This window comes from Eumetopias jubatus, unplaced genomic scaffold (genome assembly GCF_037043125.1).
Source record: "Eumetopias jubatus isolate StellerSeaLion01/CBP00866 unplaced genomic scaffold, mEumJub1_p1.0 scaffold_12, whole genome shotgun sequence".
NCBI classification, from domain to species: Eukaryota; Metazoa; Chordata; class Mammalia; order Carnivora; family Otariidae; genus Eumetopias; species Eumetopias jubatus.
The window spans coordinates 31,470,644-31,493,163 of record NW_028274818.1 but is presented as its reverse complement, the minus strand read 5'-3'; the positions used below and the strand labels follow the sequence as shown (position 1 = coordinate 31,493,163).

The window sequence follows — 22,520 nt, the reverse complement described above, 5'->3', positions numbered from 1 at the left end:
CACCTCCAAATACCATGACCCTAGGGATTAGATTTCAACATATAAACTTTGGGGGGATACAAACATTCAATTCATAACATATAGCACATAACATCTCTTGGGACAATTTTTTATTTGTTTTTAAACCTAAACATCTATGCGAGCACCTCATTTAATTATCATTTACTTTTTTCTTTTAAAGAATAATAGTTGAAAGAGAAGAATATCTGGTTGGTTGAAGTTAGGCAGAAAGGATGGTTATATAACCAACCCATTTTTCTTTCTCTATCCTCATCATTTATCCATCTTTCTTTCTTTCTCTCATCGAATATCTCTCATTTCTCTATGTATGACATTCTTACTATTCTTCTATGAACTGGTGGTAACATCTTACTGGTTTCCTCATTGATTAATGACAAATAAAATCTTTGACATCTGTTCATTTTATACCTGTATGAGATACAAATCTTCCTTTAAAAATGATCTTTTAACAACTACAACAAGGAAAAAATTTTCTAAATTGCTAAAAAAGAAGCATTTTTTTAAACCACATATTCACTAAAAAGTGGCCAGGTTCATATTTTTCTGCCAAGTGTCAAAAAATATGTTATTCCGCATGTTTGATTTACTTCACGTTAAATGACAAGTCATGCCAGTTACCAAGAAAGATATAACAACTTTTTGTTTGTTTGCTTTCAAATTCAGTGTTCTTGTGTGAATTATGTCACATTGAAATCTGTAGATGTCTAGTAAATTTAAGATTTACATTTCAAGTTTCTTAATATAAACTTGAAACCATAAGCAACCAGGTGGCATGCATATACCATTTATTGAACAGTAGGGAGCACATTTAGTTGGTGGCTCTGTAGTTTACATGGATTTCTGGCTTCACATCACAAACAATGTTCAAAAGTTGTTTCAACACACTTTCCACGTACTTGTTGTAACTTCCACTCAGTTCTTTTATCTTCCCTTGTGTTTGCTCTTCTATTTCTTCTGAGAGATTACTTTGAGAGCCCATTACCTAACAAAATAAAACAGACAGAATTCACCACACTATACATCATTTTAAAGTGTAATTGTTTTACTAGTTAAACTTGTTTTGGCTTATTTATTAATGATTGTTCTATGGTGTACATACACCTTACATATTATTTTTCCAGAACTTTCTCAGAGAATGGATACAATCGCCAATACTGTAAGTAAGATGGATAAACATTCCTAAAGAATGAAAAGTAGCCATGGTCAGTTACTTCTGCTTTGAGGCAGTACGAACTGAAGGCACATTCACAATCATTATACCATACTCAGAAGTTTTTTCATGTATTACATTCTTCATATATTTATAATAGTTTCAATTCAGTTTCTGTATCTTCCCCATGACTTACTTTTCTGAATTAAAAGTCTGGAAAATAAATTTGAAAGACATCATTGAAACAGTTTTGTTGGTTTTTAAAGAGCAAATAACTGGTTTGCCAATTTTTAAAAATATATTATCTGAACTGACTGTTGTTTTTCAGGAAGATAAGCAACAACATGCCTAGTAAGATACTTTGACATGCATAGGTATCTCTTTTTGGGTAATAGATATAATTTTGAAAGTTTTAATATGAATTAAATTTCTTTCAACTTAAGATATACTTGTCCATTTAGTTACATTATATTTTTAGATGCAGTTTAATATATCTTTCTGGTTGCACTCTCTTAGGCAGGGTTTCCCAGTACTTCCTATTATCTCCAAGAGATTTGACCAAAATATAATTTCACCAGGGGAGTTGCCAATTTAAAGGGATTCTGCAGTGAAACCTTTGTAAAGTTATCCTTTGCTAAGCAAACAATTAGCTCCTAATTTATCTCCTTTGTAAACTCAGCCTTTCTTAAACAGTATTGTTAAGACTACACAGCTGGTTTTTGTTTTTGTTTTTCTCTTCTGTGAGTGTGCATTTAGTTCAATCCAAGAGACTCCACTAATGATTGACTTCTACTTCAGGGTCTTTAGACTATTCTAAATTCTAGAATTCACATTATCTTTCTGGGTCCTAAACTTGAAATCAAATGTGATTGAGGCCATCAGGTTCAAGTTCTTTTTTGTTTATACTCCATGCAATAAGGGCTTCCCAGTTCAAAGAAAATCACTTAAGGAAATCTAGCTTCTAAGACATCAAATAACTTTTATAAAATAACATTTTGATAAGTGAGAATACAAGGAGCAGAGACATATGGATTGAATTTCCCTTGCTAGGAAGAAGTTTAAAAATGGAAGAGAACTACTTACCAAAATAATTTTACCAAAATCTATTTTTCCTCTAAATCTACTATCACAGGTGAGATTCTACCAAACTGAAAAAAAGTGTTAAATCCAATGTCTTTAGTGATGAAAAATTTGTAAAACAAACAATTTTAAAATTATTATCTATTTTTCTTTGGAGCAGTGTTAAAAATAGCAATTATTAGGTTAGATTGCTGCAACTATCCTGTAGGACCTTGGAAAAATTCATTTCAACTTTAGGTTCTTTATTTCAGCATTGTCCAATAGAAACGTAACATGACCCACAGAGCAAGCCGTATAAGTAATCTTTTAAAAAGATTTTATTTCTTTATTTGAGAGAGAGAAGCTCAAGCAGACTACCTGCTGAGCGGGGAGCCCACCGCGGGGCTCCATCTCACGACCCTGAGATCATGACCTAAACCGAAATCAAGTCAGTCACTTAACCAACTGAGCCACCCAGGTGCCCCAACAAGCCATATAAGTAATTTTAAATTTCATAGAGTCACATTAAAAAGGTAAAAAGAAAGAGGCAAAATTGATTTTAATAATATATTTTATTTAACCTAATGTATTCTTAATATTATTAACTTGATGTACAATCAGTATAAAAATTATTGCATTGCTGTTTTTCATACTAAGTTTTTGTAATCCGGTATATACTTTACACTTACAGAACATCTTAAGGGGGACTAGCTACAGTTCTTTTTTTAATTTAATTTAATTTTATTTAAATTCAATTAGTTAATATAGTGTATTATTAGTTTCAGAGGTAGAGTTCAGTGATTCATCAGTCATATATAACACCCAGTGCTTACATCCTGTGCCCTCCTTAATGCCCATCACCCAATTACACCCTCCCTCCCCCGCTCATGGACTAGCTACATTTTGAGTGTTCCTTAGCTATATATGTGAAGTGGCCACCATTTTTGACTGTGCAGGTCTAATGCACAGATGGCAGCTACTACCATTAGTTGTATTCTTCATGTGCTTTTCTAAGACAATATGATGATTTTCTGAAAGGACTATAGTAGAGACTGTACGTAGCAAGGAGCTTAGCCCTGAGCAACTAATCAGCAAATATTGGTGATTATTATTATGAGTTTTTACTGATTGTGTTTTGTGCTTTTTAATTTTTTAATCCATTTTACACTTTCAGAAACATTGGAATACCCTTAAAAAGTAGCCCATAGTCCATGTCTCATCCTGAATAATTAAATATAATATTATTTTTGAATTTATTTGATGCACAGTAATTTGAATTTCTACAGTGTTTCTTAGACATTGTTATGCCAGTGACCAACCATATACTGTTTTACTATTTTTTTACTTTATTTTTTATTTTAATTCCAGCATACTTAACATACAGTGTTATATTGGTTTCAGGTGTACAATACAGTGATTCAACAATTCTATGACTCGACGCTCATTAAGAGAAGTGTACTCTTAACACCCTTCACCCACCCACCTCTTCTCTGGTACCATATACTATTTTAAATGGCCTTCCTCAGGAAGACTTCCATACCTTTATATATGCAGACAGTGTTGATTTAAGCCATACAAGAGAGTAAAGGAATGAACATAAGCTCCACAAAGGATCAATCATCTTGTCCACTGATGTATTATAAACGTCTCAAACACTGCCTGAAGCATAGAAGATGCTCAAAGCATATTTGCTGAACTGAATAGAATGATCAGAACTCTAGGCAATACAGAGAACTTGTTACCCACATTCTGTTGCTCTTGTTGGCAGAAGCCTACTATCTGAATGTTTGGGACACTATATACATTAGAAGTTAATAATTGTGTGACATAGGGTGGTATATTTCGTCAAAGGGTACCCTTTAAGGACCTCTTGTTAATTTTCAAAGCTTCAGTATTGAGATGGATGCATATAGATTTACAGCTAAATGACTGATGGTGTTGGTGAAATCTTTCAACATTCAATACGTTTCTTTATAAATTGTTCAAATGTTCCCATTGTTCAAATGTTCCTGTTTAAGAGAAAGCAGAGAGGGGGCACCTGGGTGGCTCAATTGGTTAAGCATCTTACTCTTGGTTTCGGCTTAGGTTATGATCTCATGAATTGTGGGATTGAGCCTCTGCACTGGACTCCACTCAGGGGGGAGTCTGCTTGGAGATTCTCTCCCTCTTCCTTCTCCTTCCCCCACCCCCCCCCCCACACTCTCTCTCTCTCAAATAAAATAAATAATTTTTTTTTTTAAGAGAAAGCAGAGTTTCGGTTTCAGGCCCCACTATCGTAAGGAAAACACAGTTTTACATTCTCAATCTATGGTTGTTTCAGGAAAACAGATGTTTTCAGGAAGAAAGACTAAAGATACAAAAATCTTCAATATGACCCAGGCAACCGTTTTCATGCCTTCTGTTTAGATCCATGGTCCGTCTAACTTCTACATGCATTAACAATAGATTTCATGTTTCTACTGTAGTTCAGATTTCCTTTTAGCAATGTAATATCTTCTTTTGTAGAAGAAATTATATCTGGTAGCAATGACAAGCAAAGGATAAATAAATCTTTAATAAAACAATATTTGTTGATAAACAACTCACATTGAGATACCTGCTTCTGTTGATACGTCAGGGGAATTGAAACAACCCATACATTAACAAGAGCTGGGACGCCACTAGAAAAAGTAACATGGAGGTGTCTTCCCCACAGCAGGCAGAAAACTGGCTTCTTGGGTTTCCTCCCAGACCTCCTACTTGCCCTGGGTTAATGATGATGAGATTTAACTGGAATAGCAATGTGTCTGACATATGGAGGTCATGCCAAGGAAAGAATATCTTGTGCTAATGGTTTTACAATATGCCTGAAGTAGCGGAGGCCTAAACATGTTGACCTTTCTATGTGAGCTTTTGATCAACTAGCTGGAAAATTGGCTTAGAGCTCTAATTATGAGAGCAATGAGGAGTTTTAATTATTTTCCAAAGCAGAGAACAAATATCCTGAACCAGATTTACATCTTATGAGATCCTTCTGGAGAAACAACATTTCAAGAGATTTAACCCAACTACTTTCTAAAATTACAGTCAGTCATGTTACTACTTAAAAATAGAAATAAATACATCAGAAATATTCTGCCTGGAATAATAAATGTTGGCTGGTATTAAGGACGACTATTTTCTCAGGTCCCAATATGTCATGGATCATGACAGGACTCAATAGGAAAGATAAAGGCACAGAAGAAACGTTAGTTACCCATTCTCTCAGTGAATATTTATTGCATGCTTACTATGGAGCAGACACTATTCCATCGCTGGGGAAAGTAACAGAACAAAACATAGAACCTGCCGTTTTGGTGTTATAGTTCAGAAGGACAGATAGACAAAAGTAAAAAAAGGTAAATATATAATGTATCTAGTAATGATACATGATATGACTATTACTTTCTTTTTTTAATGAAAGACACAGTTTTAAATAAGGTGACCAGAAAGAAGAGCTAACAAATGAACAGAGATCAAAGAAAGATGAAAATGTCTATAAGAAGATGATTCCAGGGAGCAAATATAACATGTGCAAAGGTGCTGTTGGCAGTGGTGTGTTCAGTCTGTTTGAGGAAGAACCGGAAGGCAGATGTGGCTAGAATAGAACAAGTAGAGACAAAAGTAATAGAAAATGTTACAAATGACCACAGTAGATATTGTTTCACATTGCTGAACACTGTTCTATTTCCTTATGATTTCCTTTTCATTTATTTATTTATTTATTTATTTGAGAGAGAGAGAATGAGAGATAGAGAGCACAAGAGGGAAGAGGGTCAGAGGGAGAAGCAGACTCCCTGCTGAGCAGGGAGCCCGATGTGGGACTTGATCCCGGGACTCCAGGATCATGACCTGAGCCGAAGGCAGTCACTTAACCAACTGAGCCACCCAGGCACCCTATGATTTCCTTTTCAATTGGCTGGCTTCTTTCAATAAATCTTTCATAGAATATAAAGAAATGCTTTCCCTTACACTAGCATTTAAAAAAATCTGCGTTTCACAGTAAAAAGTAAGTGCATGACATTTTTAGAACTGACAGGTTAGTGAGATAGCCAAGGGCCAATCATGGAGGGCTGTATATAGACTTTGGATTTTATGATGCCTTTGTTGAAATACTGATAAGAATTTATTTTAGCTGAGTGGTCCATTTTTATTCTAGGAAGGACTTTTTATGTTAAAAAAGAGCCCACTGGGGGTGCCTGGGTGGCTCAGTCAGTTAAGCGTCTGCCTTCGGCTCAGGTCATGATCCAGGGGTCCTGGGATAGAGCCCCACATGGGCTCCCTGCTCAGCGGGGAGTCTGCTTCTCCCTCTCTCTCTGCCCCTTCCCTAAGCTCATGCTCTGTGTGTGTGTGTGTGTGTGTGTCAAATAAACAAATAAAATCTGTTTAAAAAAAGAAAATTAAGAAAAAAGAAAAAAGAAAGAGCCCAGTGGAAAAGATTTCCTACCATGGGATTGAATTTACCTGATCCTCCACAAGTCCCACATCCACTCCCACTAAAAAAAAAGTTGTAAATAAGGGGATTTCCAAAGTGCTTGTAGTTCATCTTGCAGTGTCAGCCTTTATTTATGTTTCTATGGAGGAAAAACCATACCATATCATATAAACTTTAGTTTGTAACACATGGAATTTAATAATTTTTTTTTAGTCCATGTTGCAACATAGAAGGGAGGATGTTGGTTCTGAAAATTTCATGTACTAATTTTTTTTTCTGTAAATTGTAGATATTTTGAAAATGCTAGTGGAGGAAAAACCCTTTTAAAAATATTTTCATGAAAGATTTGTTGAAGTAAGACAGTTGAAAAGGAAATTAAAAAAAAAAATACCAGAAGACTTTTCAGCAATATGCAACAGTATCTACTTTGGTCATTTGTAAATCTTGAATTCACCAAGGAAGACGTGGCTTAACAAATTCATTCTGTAATGGTGTGCAACAGTTCTTTATTGATTGTAGTAGTAAACGTTGATAGACAAAAAATATGTTTTCTGAAGTGTTTTTCTTAATAAAATGTGTCAGTCAATAATCTGTGGTAGGAATAATACTTCAACCAGGCCCTTCAATTTGAATATTTTTAAAATATGATTTTTAATGGGTACCACATATTAGATATTAACTATTGATTGACACTTCCTATAGCAAATCAAAAAGCCTTGAAAGTGAAAATGTAAAATCAGTAATTCTAGAATGTGTAAAATTTAGTTTGATGTTCAGGCTTAGCTGAACTGCATCTGCTCAATCCAGTGTATTTTTCTCCCTTGATATTCTGCATTATACCTTTTGAATATTAATATATTATAATCTATGCTGCATAAAAAAAACGCTGTGTTTACTTTCTTGCTTACCTTAGATTGTGTCAGTCTAAACTCCTTCTCTTTCTGCATTCTGTACTGGTCAATTTCTGCCATAGCTTCTTCTTTAGCTTGCTTCAATCGCTTTTCTTTTCCTGAATATTAACAGTGGCATAGAAGGAATGATTTTTTTTTTTTAAATAGACATGGAATTTCAAACTTGATTTCTAAAAAAAAACAAAACAAATAGGTGAGGTCTACATTATTTTCTTGACAAATTTTCCTAAAGTGGCAAACTTCATTAAAAAACAATATTGAAAAATACCTTATTTTTTCAACTGGATTTTTCAGAACATGGAAATGACAACTTTTTTTCACACTTACGTGTTTAAATAAAATATCTGCCCATTTACTCACAGCAGTAACAGCCAGAGAACAGATTTTAGCTGTCACTTATTCGAAAAGACATTATTTGGTCAGATTTTCTGTCCTGATTTGCTGCCAGGAATCCTTCAGTCCACACCAACTGGATCCTATTTAACACTGGCAGATCTCCAAAAGCACTACAAACATGCAACTCAGACTCTATCAAACTGACTTACAATTTTTTAAAGCATTTTATTGGGATTTTTTTCTTAGCATTTGTTGACTCTAGAATGTCTGATTAAGCCCCACAGCACATCAAAGTAGGTATTTTTTTGTAGTAGCTTTCTCTGAGGGGGACTTGAAAGTGGCCATAAAACCAATTGTTTTTAATGGTTAGGAGATTTAGTTAAATAGCTTTCTTTTCTTTTATTAAGAGCAAAGGTGTAAGCCTTAAGCCAGCAGACAGCGATGTAGATGAAAGTTTCAGACAAATACAATGCTGTAGGGATCATTAACTAAGCACATGACTTTTTTTGACAACCAGAGTAAATTTGGGGGCTTACAGACTAATATTAATTGTTGCTATGCCCCCATCCCCCACCACCTTCAGGGGGTTAAGTCCTAATGCTTTGTGATCATTAAAACTTTGAAGAAACTCTGAACTGTATTAAAATTTTTTTATCTGAATCTATTGTTTTTTAATTTCAGTTAAATGCCTTCATTCTTTTGCTTATTTAACATTCTCTGATAATGTCTCAAGCCTTTGTTTATAATTTTTGTCAACTGTTATATTGTGTAGACTTTGAACAAAATGTGTTCTCGTTAAGTAGCATAAAGCAAAATCTTAACATAAACTTCTGTCATCCACATACATGTTTTTATTTTTAAATAGAATATAATAATATATTATATATTTATATATATAATATATAATATAATAATATATTATATATTATATATAATATAATAATAATAAAAGCATATAACATATGCTTTTATTTTTATATATCTTTGCAGCATTTGAGTGTAAATAGTTTCTAAATTTCTCTCCCTGCTAGGCATGAGTTGCTTTGCTAGTTGCCTATATATATATTCTATTTATTCTATAAATATAGATTCACTGAGTTATAAATTGACATGTGTCCTTTTAATGCCTATTGTCTTTGAATAGGACTGAGTAAACCTCATTCAGAACAGATAGTTAGCTTTGTCTTTACTCCCTATAAAATCCAAGATCTGATGAAATTTAGTGCTCTTCTGATGCTTGAGGCTTAATGGAACATTAACAGCAATGCTTACCTTTTTCTTACTTAATGAATGCTCATTACCATTTTGTGTATACAGATGCCTTCATTCTCCACATTTCTGACCATTTTGTGGGAACCAAACACATACTATTCATAGAACAAATACACAATATGTTGGGAGGGGAAACTGTTCCTTGATTCCCAGCTCTTTCTTATCACTGCTTGTCATTAACATTAGGACAAAAATATATTTAAGGTGTATTAACATTTTCTTAGTAATAATGGGTTGTAAGATACATAATCACTTTATAAAATAAATTACATGAGACATCACTACTCGCCATGTTAATTACATAATATGTAAAAATATTGGTTTCAAAGTCACAACTCTGGGACATGAAAATAATAATAGTAATAATAATAATAATAATAATAAGGAAATCTCTGTGTGCCCTATCCCAGGGCAGAATCCAGTGCACCACTTAAAACGGTGTCTATTAGCTCCACCACACAGTGACCGGCTCAGAGCGGGTCTGATTCCCCCGTCATGGCACCAGTCACCTGCTGGTTCTCATTCAGTTAAACAGGAGGGCCGTGGGGAAATGGCTGCTGGCACAGCCGTTTTCTGGACAGACTCAGCAGCTGCTGCTGCGTGAGAGCCTGCCTAGGCTACACCTGATTTAATCCAGGGGAAGAAACTGGAGCCTAAAGCCTGCAGTTTCCCTCGAGGTGAAGCAAAATGCATGCATCAAATCATCTCCTATTAACCTCTAGCTTGCTTCTCTGTCTCTGTATGAAGATTTCCAAATTTTAATATTATACCTCTTTCTTCTTAAGCATTAAAAATATGGCTACTGTAACGGTGTTTAAGTTTATGTTCTTATTTCTCAATACTTTCTGTAGCAAACAGAGGGGTGACCATATGCGACAGCCCAGATTTTTTAAATATGACAATCAAATGTTCGGTCCCCAAATTCTTACAAGGTCGTATATGCTTATGAGACCAAATGTTCTAATGTTTGGTTTAAAAAATGTGGTTATCTTTTGCATCATGATTTTGAATCTTACTCAAGCAGGTGCTCCAGAATGGGGCAGGAAAGGACTGTTTTGATTTGTCCATCCATTATTCATTCAATGCATACTGAACACTTACTATTTATTCTGCTACAAACAGAGGGTAGAGAAATGCGTATGATATGGCCCTTGCCTCCAGTTGGCATAAAGTCAGTGTAATTTGGAAATGTGTACATGATATCCGGCTTCCAAGAGGAAACTATGAAATACATAAAATTGTGAAGAATACACATAATCAGTTATGAAAACAATGGAACATATGTTTTGGTTCTGTTTCTTCCATGGCAGTTAAAAACCACAAATTTATGGAAATTAGCATCATGCCTAAATTCTAGACAATCTGTGCTTGCCTTTCATCCCAATAGTCGTGTTATGTCTTATGTTATTAAGGTAAGTCAAAAATAAAACAACGGAACCCAGATATGTAGGGTGGCGGTCAGAGGAGGCTGCCAAGGGAGGTCAGGGAAGAACTTTGCTTTTTTTAAAGATTTATTTATTTGGCAGAGAGAGACACAGTGAGAGAGGGAACACAAGCAGGGGGAGTGGGAGAAGGAGAAGCAGGCTTCCCGCTGAGCAGGGTGCCCGATGCGGGGCTCGATCCCAGGACCCTGGGGTCATGACCTAAGCCAAAGGCAGACGCTTAACAACTGAGCCACCCAGGCGCCCCGAGGGAAGAACTTCTGAGGAGGGAATGATCGAGCAGAATGGACTTTTTAGGCAGGACAGCAATGGGGACAAATAGTCCATTTTGGAGATTAAAACAAGGCACAGTGACCCTTTCTAAGATACTTTTGGACATTCTTTGTAAACAGCTGCACCTTAATAATGCCATTCATTTTTAGACATGCGACTGACTTGTCATGCAAATATGTCTTCTATTCAACATGCCCTTATTGAGATATTTTACAGGAAATTTTGTGGGAAGGAAAGAGAGGGAAAGATGTTTGATTTCCAGGGGATTTGTGGGAAAAGAATGAAAAAATCAATTTGGGCAGGTTAAAACTGAACCCCATGTGAGAGTGGGGAGGGTGGTCAATGCTCAAGGATGGACTCTTCCTGGCTTTGTGGTTAGGAGATGCCGAGTGAATTGAGTATACCAAATGCGAATGAGCCCTTGAGACACAGGGAGCCCTATTCTGTTGACTGGATTGTTAAATTGGTTCTGGAATCTTTTTGTGATTAGTGCACAGCTAACATGAGATATTAGAAGACTTGTAACCTTGAGCAAGTTAGTGTGTCTGAGCCTGAGTTTTCTCAATCACAAAACAGATTTAATAATCTACTGCAATGAATCACTATATGTATTAGGGAAAAATATAAATAAAATGAGTAACAAAGAACAGCTATTTGATTATTTTTAATCATTATTAGGAAAATAAGCCCAATTTCTGGAGACCTTTTATAGGAACAAAAACAATGAATACAATGTGAGTTTGAGGAACAGTCCTCAGGCTGTCACTAGAAAGGCCTCCGTAGGCTTCCCTAGGACATCCAAGTGGAGGTATTGAGGGCATCTGGACAGACAAGTTTGGATCCAGAAGCAAGCTTTGAAATGGAGACAAAGATCTGCACGTCGGTCATCTGTGTTTGTGTAGGTGCTTTGTCATAGCAATGGGATTTGGACTGAAACCAAGGGAGCGTGTACAGAATGAAGAGAAAAGAGAGCTAAGGTCTCAGTCTGGGGGATGCCAACATTCAAGAGATGAGAAAAGGAGGAGGACCCTCAGGAGAAGCCTGAGAGTTAGCGGTCAGAGAAGTAGGGGAAACTAAATGAACGTTCAAGAAGGATGCGGCCCACAGTGTCAAATGCTGCAGAGAATGGAAAAAAAGAGACATTTAAACAACCAATGTTATCGAATATCCTCTATGTGCCCCACGCTGTTTCTAGATCTATAAATACAGCAGTGAAAACCATAAACAGACAAACTTTCTCTTCTCATGGAGCTTGTTTCTGAACACAGTAAGGGGAGCTAGAAAACAAGTAGTGTATGATGTGATAGAGATGATAAGTACCAAGAAGAAGAAAGGAGGAGCCTAAGGGATAGAGAGACGGTGGGTGTTAATTTAGGTAAGTAGTGTATTTTGGATGAAGTGATATATGAGCAGAGACCTGAGGGAATAAGACAATGAGCCATGCAAATATCTAAAGGGGAAGGGCATTCCAAGCAGAGGCAACAGCAGATGTAAATACCCTGGGTACGTGACATGCTCAAGAAACAGCAAAAACGCTGTCATGGCTGGAGCAAGGCGAATGAGATAATTGAATGTTAGGAGATGATATCAGAGAGGTAGCACTGGGACCAGGTCACATAGAGCTCCTGGGGCATGATACAGTGTTTGTTTCTTGAGACGCTAAATTCACAAAGAGTTTTTAGCAAAGGTGTGGCATAATACTATATATGATTTAAAAGGATTTCTTTGACTGGGTGTGGTGAGAACAGATTGTAGGGGCAAGGGAGACATAGGAAGACCAGTTTGCAATAGCCCAGATAAATGTTAATGATTGCTAGAAATAGCAAAGTAGCAGAAGAGTTGGTAGGAAGTTATATATACTTTGAAGGCAGAGTCAATGGATAAACATGAGAGACAGAGATAAGGCAATGGTGACTCTAACATTTAATTTTGGGAGTAGAGTCAAGAACGTAGTTTAACTGAGATGCCTATTAAACATCTAGTTGCAATGGTGAGAAGGCTGATGTTTACGTGAATTTGGAGATTGAGGAAGCAATGAGGGCTGGAATTACCAAGTTTAGGAATCATCATTCATGCGGCTGGTGTTTAGAGCTGTGGGATTAGATGGGATCACATAGGAAGTATCTCCAGGTATAGAAGAAAACAGGTCCAAATCTGGAGTCCAGCTTTAGAGACTGGAAAGATGACAGAAAGCCAACCATGAAAGTAGTGTCCCAAAGTCAAATAAAGGAAGAGTTTCAAAGATAAAAGAGGGATCCAGTTGTGACTGAGATATTTAATTAATAAAAGGTTTAGCAATGTTTGTGGTCTTGGCAAAGGGAGCTTTGGTAGAATTGTAGGGACAAAAGTCTGATTAAAGGGGGTATTATGCTAAGTGAAATCAGTCAGACTGAGAAAAACAAACACCATATGATTTCACTCATGAAGAATCTAAAAAACACAAATGAATAAATAAACAAAAAGTAGAATTAGACCTGCAAGTACAGAGAACAAAATGATGGTTGCCAGAGGGGAGGGGGGTGGGTGGATGAGCAGAATGGGTGAAGAGGAATGGGAGTTACAGGCTTCCAGGTATGGAATGAATACGTCATAAGCATAAAAGGCACAGCATAAAGAATATAGTCAGTGATACTGTCATAAGTTCTATGGTGACAGATGGCAGCTATGCTTGTGGTGAGCGCAGCGTAACGTATGGAGAAGTGGAATCACTATATTGTATGTTAACTACACTCAAATAAAAAAAATTAATGAAAAAAGTGGGTTCAGGAGAAAATGGAATAAAAAATGTAAACACAAGGAATACAGGCAACTTCTGTGAGAAGTTTTCACTTAACAACGGGAACAAAGAAGATAGGGCTCAAGACAGTCAAGTGGATTTGACAATTAGAAGATGTTGTGAGTTGACCTGTGTCCTTCAAAAGGATATGTTTAAATCCTTACCCCCGGGACTGTGAATGTGACCTTATTTGGCAGTAAAGTGTTCGCAGATGTAATCAGGTTAAGATGAGGTCACACTGATTTAAGATGGGGCCTACAGCTGGTGTCCTTATAGGAGAGGGAGATTTGGACACAGAGACATAGAGGCACGCGGAAGACGCATAAGGAAGAAGGTCTGTAATTATAGAGGCAAAGATTAGAATGATGCAGCTGCAAACCAAGGAATGCCAAGACTTGCTGGCAGTCACCAGAAGCTAGGACAGATTCCCCTTTCGTGCCTCCACAAGGGACCAACCCCACCGGCACCTTGTGTTTGGACTTCTGGCCTCCAGAACTGTGAGATAACACACTTCTGTTGTTTTAAGCCATCCTGTATGTGGTAATTGTTACAGAAGCCCTAGGAAACCAATACAGAGGCTCAGTGAGAAACAGACAACAATATCAGTTGAGCATTGGAAACAAAGCCAGATACTGGAGTGTGGTTGGAAGAGTAGGTATTCAAATGAGTGAGACACCTGACAAAAATATGCATGAACAGGACAGAAGTTACCTTGACTTGGTAGGAAAACAAAGAGCACTTTGGGAATGTTTGGAGATTTCTATATGTGACTAATAATCGTTTTGATTCTGTTATACCATACAGAAGAGAAACAACAGCAGCTTTTCTGGGCTTTTGGGGATTGTTAATATTATGAGAAAACCAACATGGTTCAAAGAATGTTATGATTTTCTCACCTGCTACAAACATTGGAAAAAGTAATGTCACCAGAAAAACAATGAAGCAACCTCTCTTTTGGTGCCTGTGATAGTTACAGAGCTTCTCTGCTGACCCTCAATCTCTCATTTCATATCTTCGCTTTCTTCGTGTTTCCTTTGCTATTCTTTGTACTTGTATTTTCCTTATTTAAAAAAATCATATGTAATTTTGTATAGATCTTGATTGCATATAATCAAATGCTATTACTAGATGAAAATATTCTGTGGCTATTATTTTAATATGACCCACTTGAAGAAATGAAAGTCCAGTATACTTACAAATACCCCATTAGTCTGTGGACTGTAAAGAAAGAAAAAATTTACAGGCCTACAAAACACACAAGACAGGGCCATGAAATTCGAATACAGCAACTTTTATTTTATTAGTTTATTAAAAGTCATGTCTTCATGAACCAAAGCATTCACATGCATAGAGAAGAATTTATTAAATTAAATCAAGGTGGTTGTTTAAATAATTTGGAATACCTGCATATTTGGAAACAAATAGGCAATTACCTGATTTAAAAAATATTGATGGCTGGCATCCTATAGGCCCACAAAAATGAATCTGCTTTACTGTATTAGCTGACATATTATCAAAGTAGATAGTTAAAATATTGTCTTAAGAATATATTTTGGGGGTGCCTGGGTGGCTCAGTTGTTACGCATCTGCCTTCAGCTCAGGTCATGATCCCAGGGTCCTGGTATCGAGCCCCGCATCGGGCTCCCTGCTCGGCGGAAAGCCTGCTTCTCCCTCTCCCACTCCCCCTGCTTGTGTTCCCTCTCTCGCTGTGTCTCTCTGTCAAATAAATAAATAAAATCTTTAAAAAAAGAATATATTTTGCACTTGTGTATAATTAAATGAGGTCCTCCTAGAAGACGGTGCCTAAGAGATCAATGGGACTCTGTTATTTTGCCGTATTTTTCAACAGAATTCTTTTTATTAAGTAGTGGAAGAATATCCATAGCTAACATTTATTGAGCACTTGCTATGTGCCAAGAGGTGTTTTAACTCCTTTATAGGTATCAACTCTGGGAATTATGACAACTCCGTGAGGTAGATACTGTTACCTCCATTTTGAGGCTGAGGAAATCACAGTGAGGTTAGAAGGTAACCTGGCCAATTCACCCCCCTAGTAGGAGGCAAAAGCTGGATTTGTAACCAGGCATAGCAGCTCCAGGAATTGAGCAGTGACCATTTTCTATCTTGGTAGAAAATTCTGGGTATGTCCTTCACTTTTATTAAGATTATCTATTGCTTTTAGAACATTTTAAATATACCTGCTTGTTCAGTTTTTCTCATATTCAGATTTGAACATTTACATTGTTTATCACATCTTTTGATCTATATCCCGTCATGCAAGTTGTAATTTTGAGTTAAACACAAACACTGTTCTTGGCAGCTGCCAAAGTAGACAGATTGAGTGTTTATTTGTGAGAAAGGCTACGGTTCACCTTTGAAAATAATTCTTCATGGGATGTGGAGTCACGTGCATTTGAGCATTTCGAAAGAGCTGTAGAGTTTTTCAAGTTTGTAAGGGTGTAAATGGAATTAATACTGATCTCATTAAAAAGTCATAACTACAAGTAAAAATGCCTTATATTTCAGAGAAATATAAGTCTCTGCTCCTCCTGTTGATGATGGTATCTTGAATTTCTAATCTAATTCTGATGGGAGTTGTTCAGTTCCCCACCCCTGGAACTCTGGGACAGGTCTGATGTTCTGTAAAAATGTAACTTGTCTTGGACCAACACAATCACTTTTATGTTTGGATTAATGAACAGTTTTTAAGGCGAAAGTGTTAACTTCGAATCAGGTAATTTAAAATAGTGCCAACCTAATGTGATTCCATCTAAATTTAACCAAACAGCAAGGATATTTTGCACATAAAAAATTTTTTTGTCTTAACTAATTAACACAATTGGGGATGCCTGGGTGGCTCAGTCCGTGAAGCATCTGCCTTTGGCTCAGGTCATGATCCCAGGTCCTGGCACGGAGCCCCGACTCGGACTCCCTGCTCATCAAGGAGTCTGCTTCTCTCTCTCTCTCTCTCTCTCTCTCTCTCCCTCTGCCCCTCCTCCCTGCTTGGTCTCTCTCTCTCTCTTTCTCTCAAATAAATAAACAAAACCTTAAAAAAAAAAACCTAGGGCGCCTGGGTGGCTCAGTTGGTTAAGCGACTGCCTTCGGCTCAGGTCATGATCCTGGGGTCCCGGGATCGAGTCCCGCATCGGGCTCCCTGCTCAGCAGGGAGTCTGCTTCTCCCTTTGACCCTCTTCCCTCTCGTGCTTTCTATCTCTCATTCTCTCTCTCTCTCTCAAATAAATAAATAAAATCTTTAAAAAAAAATAAATAAAAAATAAATAAAAAAAAAAACCTAACAAATAGAATTTAATCTGTAATCAGTGAACAGAGGCAGGTATCTGCACTTTACCAGCCATCTACTAGAAGCAGTCCAAGTCTCCCTCGTGACAGGAAAAGCTGACCCAGAAGTGGAGGCAGTTGTAAAAAGAAATGAAACTGGTTTGTCCTGTTCTTTTATTCCATTCCTTTACTTTTATAACTTATAGTAATATTCAAGTATACATATTATGTGGGTTAAAAATAATTTTTTTGATTGTACTCTTAGGTAGTTTTCTGGTCCTTAAATCATCATGGCCATATGCATAACCCTGATATTTATGTCTATCATATATATCTCATATTTCTATTAAAAAAGAAGAGTGACCAAAAAAAAAAAAAAAAGAAGACTGAAACTCAGAGATTCTAAATGACTTATACACAGAAACATAAGAAAAAGCCCATGCTTTTTCTACTCTGTTGCCTCACATCCCAGCTTTTCGAGTCTATTCACAAGCTCCCCCCACCCCACCCCAGCCACAGTGTTCTCTCGTAGCTGGTGAGTGTCTTGAGAGTAGGGACCTATATATTTCATTTCCGCAGACCTAACAGCCTTCAGGAGAATTCCTGATATATCAGGTCTATAAACCCTTATCTATATCCCTTAAGGCAAAACCTTTATACCCTATATTGTATTATGTAACAACTTCACTGAGATCTGAAGCAGCCCCTTTAATGGAATATATTAATATTTTTGCAGCATAATATATAAATATACCATCTTACTAAACTTGCATTTTTCTAAAATGATTAATATGTGAATTGCTGGTTTCTTTTTTCCCCCTCTATATCCTTCCCTCTCTCCCTTTCCCTCTCTTTCTTTTTCTTTCTCTTAGATATATATTCAGGACTCTTCTCTAGCAGAGACTCCATGAGCAAATTTCTGAGATGCTTTCAAATGAATGGATTTAAGAAAGAGAAAGTGATCGTAGACTTCCCACGATGGTGTTCACTATTGTGATTTATTGGCTCTTATCTGAAACTCTTCTGCCTTCATATGTCAGATTTTCACGTGAATCCCTTTATGGGAAAAAAAAGTGGAATATTTGGGTTTATAAAAATGATGGCTATCTATACCTCTCATGTCATTATTCCTTTCTCCTTTTGGGGCTCATTTATGCATTTATCTCACTAGAATGTTTTAAGGAAGAGTCTAGGTCTACTCATTAGTGTCTATACCAAAGTGGCTTGGGAAGAGTAGGCACTCAATAAATACTTATTAAATTAAATAAATCAATAAATTATAAAACTAGCGAAATGAAAGAAGTTACAAATGCCAGGCAAAAAAAGTAGTATTTTATTTCGCTACAGAATGCTTAAGAAGTAAGTATGATGGGTACAATAATTGAAATTGTAACCACAAACTGTTAGCTGCTGATACCTCTGTAAGAAAACAGCTTCTGTCTAGTGAAAACTGTCCTCAAAGCCTGTGCTGTCTGAGGCAAAGAGGAGAGACTGACATTCTCTGTAAAATTGAGGGTAGAGGTTGGTTGTGGAAATTACATTTGGAAAAATATTTTCTGACATGTTTTTAAGGCCTGGGTGTTTACTATTACTGGTTGAATATTTGCTTGAATATTTATGACTGAAGACCAAGGGAGAAAGTACACAATTACTTTAAGTCACCGGCAAATAAAATGAACATTTTGCATAAAAATAAGATAATACACTTTTTCCAATATTGACTTCTGAGGAAAGATTGTCCAAGGACAGCATACTCATTAGTGGAAAGGAAAACAAGTTTATATATGTATGTGTGTATATATCTATATATATATATATGATATTTTTATATATATAGCTTATATATATTTTATATATATATATGATATTTAGGTATATCATATATATCTTATATTTCTATCAAAAAGAGAAGAGTGAAACTCAGAGATGCTAAATGACTTATACACAGAAACATAAATCTGAGTCTAGGTAGTTTTGAGTGGTCCTCTCCTCCAAACAACTTGCACGTTTCACAAAGCCTTTCTTCTCTATTGGCTTTGAGAAAAGACCCACAGTTGGTAAAAATCATCTGGATCATATGATAATACTGATTAATGTGCCCAATATTGTCATTTTGTTTCTTCCATGATAAGGAGGCAAAGGTCACATAATTAAAACATCTTAAAATAAGTTGATCTGTTCTGGAAGTTTTAAATGTGGCTAAAGAAATTTTAATAAAAGATAAGGAAGTTTTCTACACTGCTTCAACCAGCAGGTCCCAGACTGCTTTGTTTTCTATCAAATTACTCTGCATTCATACCATTTTGCAGTCATTTGCATGGTTTGTTATAGAAAAAGAAATGGAGAAGTAGGTAAAGTTTGTCTTAATTTCTTCTCCTTCCTTTTCTCTTCTAGGTCTTTCCACATGGAGTCTTCCTTTTGCTGTTGCTGGTTCCTACATTGCGGACAGCTCAGGAAATCAACTTAGGAAAGAAAAATGATTTTACCTGCGGTCAAAAACCCAGCAGATTGAGTACTGCCTCACTCCTGGCTTCCTCTCTTATATTATAATGTATTGTTCCCACATCTCATCCGATCCATTTCAACAAGCTTTTGTCACTACCTACTCTATTCCCATCACTATATTCATCCCAAGAGTCACATAAGCAACATTTTTAAGACATGGCCCTATCTTGCTGAACTTTGAATCAAATTGCAGGTGCAAGACATATAATTAGAAAGAAGGTAAACGGCACAAATTATTATAGATTAAGTAATGATGTGATAGGAAATGAGATAGTGGAGAAAACATAGGTCTTGGCCCAGAGAACCTGAATTTCAGTTGTTGATCTACAACATGTTAGTTTATTCATCATGAAAATTATATAAATTTTGTATAGTACAGTTATAATCCTTGCTTGGGGATCAGACTCCGTCCAAATCTTGTCTATACCCTTTACCCTCTGTAGGACCTTGGGCAAGCTGTATAATTTATCTAAACATCACCTTTTGTCTTTGCAGTAAGAGTTGGTGTGAGGAGTAAATAAGGTAAGAATTAAATGTGGTGCCTGCATGGTGTTTTCTATTTTTAAAATATGACCTTTGGCAAATAATGAACTTCAGTTTCTACATACATAAAATTGAAATAATAGTAACATTTCATTCATATCTTTGTGGTGAATATCAAAGGTAGTAGGAAGGGGGCTGACCCTTATCGAGAACATTCTGTGCTAATATACAGATGTATGACTAAATAAAAAGAAAGTTAGAAAGTGAGAATAAAGTGGAAATATTATTAAAATATTAGAAATTAAAAGCCATTAAAAGAAGGATGAGAATGAGCTATTAAATGTTAATTATCACAATTTTACAGAAACAGAAACTGATGTTTATGGAGGGTAAGTAATTTGCTCAAGTTCTCTCGCTAGTAAGTAGATTCATTCTGGAAGTTGTCTATCTCTTAAACATTTCACAATATTGAGAAACTGAGGCATGGCAACATTATGGAAGTTGCAGAGACAAGACTCAAGGTCATGTCTCCCTGTAACTTCAGTGTCCATTATCATTTCATTTAGCACATAACCTCTCCAAAGGCTCTGAGTTAGAGGATTTCGTCCCCACTATGGCCATAGGGACATATGACTGGGTAGTTTCAGTGAATTGGCCAAATGTTTCTGAGGGAGTATGGTGGAGCCAGAGTTTTAGCCAGAGTCTGCCTGCCCCTAGAGGTCCATGCTCATTTCATGCATCCCCCTCATCCATTTTGTGACAAATCCCTCATAGGTCAGACAGAATGGAGACTTACTCTTCTTGGCTTCCTCTAGCTTGTCTTTGGCCCTTTTTTCTGCCTGAAGGAGCTGGTGGATCCCCTGAGACTGGCTGGTCATGGCAGCCTGCTTTGAGTTAGGTGGCTTCTGTGAAATCTGGAAAGTGGTGGATCTATTTATCCTTTTAGAAATCACCACATAACTCAGGTTGTTGTGTCAACGGTGAGCTCTAAACATGGGTGTTTGTTTCAAAATGGTCTGACTGGGCCAGATCGCTGGGCCCCAAGGAGAGCCCAAGGGTGGAATCCAGAAAAACAAGTTAAGTCAAAATGAGAAAGCTGAAAACTTGTCCTTTCAGCCAACTTCAGTCTTTGCTACGAAATAAGAGAAATAAATAAAAAATGAGTAAGATCACTTTTGGAAGATTAGCTTCCTTCTTCTTCCAGGAAATATTGACTTGTTTACTAAATTTTTCTTCCAAGTTGCAAGACCTTTCTTTTCCCTTGTCCATGCAGTTCTGGTTTTAGTGTTTTATTCTCTATTTGTTTCTAGAGATTCAATTATCTGCTTAGGGCAAATTTTATTAACCTTTCACTAGGAAGGAGACTTTCTGACTTTGTGCACAGAAGATAGGCTAGGAATCTATTCTTTTCTTTCTGTAGGCCTCAGGTGATAGGAAGGAAAAGATTTCTTTGGGGCATTGTGTTGCTTTTTTAGTAATGCTATATGCTGGAGTTCCAGGGAGATCTTAGTGTGGTGACAAAATCAACATGAAGAGAAATTATAACTGCAAGTTTTGAGGTTAAATTAAAATAATCTAAACATGTATTTTATATTACTCAGAGCTTATACAGGGTGTTGTCCTAAGATAGTACAGTGAAATCCATCTTGCTTGATTTGATTCAATCCAGTAGTGATTAGGACAATGAGAATGTTGATCACAGTGCAGAATCATAAAATACCATTTTATATGTATCTAAAATTGTTATGTGAAATGAAAAGCTAATCTTGTGACTTGTGGTCAAGGCTTTTTTTTTTTTTTTCCTGAAATGGTTTGCAAATTGGGATTTCACATATTATTTCTTCCATTCACTACACAACAATTGCCTCACTATAAACACCAGGTTGAATTTCTTTCAATAGGATGCCTGGATTTCAAGATAATTGTAAAACAATCTGAGAGCTAATTCTATTAAGGTTTTAATATTAACTTTCCCCTAAGTTTAGAGTTATCCCATCATCCATGCCTGTAGCACAATGTTATGTGTATGTCATCTTTAGCAAATCTCTCTCGAAGGATCAGCTCTTTTTCACAGGAATACCTTTCTTTCTTTTCACATTCATATTTAATCAGTTTAGAAAATTTAATTTTTATTGCATAATTACAATAATTAGTGTAATTGGAATAAACAGATATGTGAACAAATATAGCTCTGGTAATAGGTACTTCAACGCGTAGGAGCAAAAGTGAAGGCAAACTGGAGTGTAGTTCATTAGTGTCAGATTAGGCTTGTTTTAGGTATCAGTTAGTATTAGAACAGAAAATATATATTATGTGAAATGCATAAAATGCTTAACATCACTTCCTGCCACTACCATCAGGTAATATACATCAATGATTCACATTGGGACTAACTATACTATTAGCAAATTCAAACACTTGGAACTCGGCAACATATTGATTAAATTTTAGTTGACAAAGTTCTCATACTCCTATCAGAATCCTGTATGTAATTTTGGATAGCAGTCATGACAGATTTTCAATAACCTAGATATTGAATGGAACAAAAGAATTACCCGTT

General features: G+C 36.3%; 1 protein-coding gene across 2 annotated transcripts; it reads right to left on the bottom strand.

The window, feature by feature from the left end:
- Positions 1–829: 829 nt before the first annotated feature.
- Positions 830–20,838, bottom strand: ATP6V1G3 (ATPase H+ transporting V1 subunit G3). Of its 2 annotated transcripts, XM_028120092.1 has the most exons (4): positions 20,757–20,838; positions 9,758–9,775; positions 7,592–7,692; positions 830–1,003 (listed from the first exon to the last, which is right to left on the bottom strand). In XM_028120092.1, the coding sequence occupies exons 1-4, from the start codon at positions 20,836–20,838 to the stop codon at positions 830–832; spliced, it is 375 nt and encodes a 124-aa protein (XP_027975893.1). The 2 variants fall into 2 exon arrangements, with proteins under 2 accessions (XP_027975893.1, XP_027975894.1); XM_028120093.1 differs by lacking the exon at positions 9,758–9,775.
- Positions 20,839–22,520: the final 1,682 nt, after the last annotated feature.

What these genes read in the sequence shown, in the direction of transcription:
- ATP6V1G3 (XM_028120092.1), bottom strand. Translation starts at nt 20,838, where the DNA reads ATGACCAGCCAGTCTCAGGGGATCCACCAGCTCCTTCAGGCAGAAAAA. An exon ending in TTAGACTGACACAATCTAAG is followed by an intron (nt 1,004 to 7,591) that starts GTAAGCAAGAAA and finishes TTATTTTGTTAG; the next exon opens with GTAATGGGCTCTCAAAGTAA.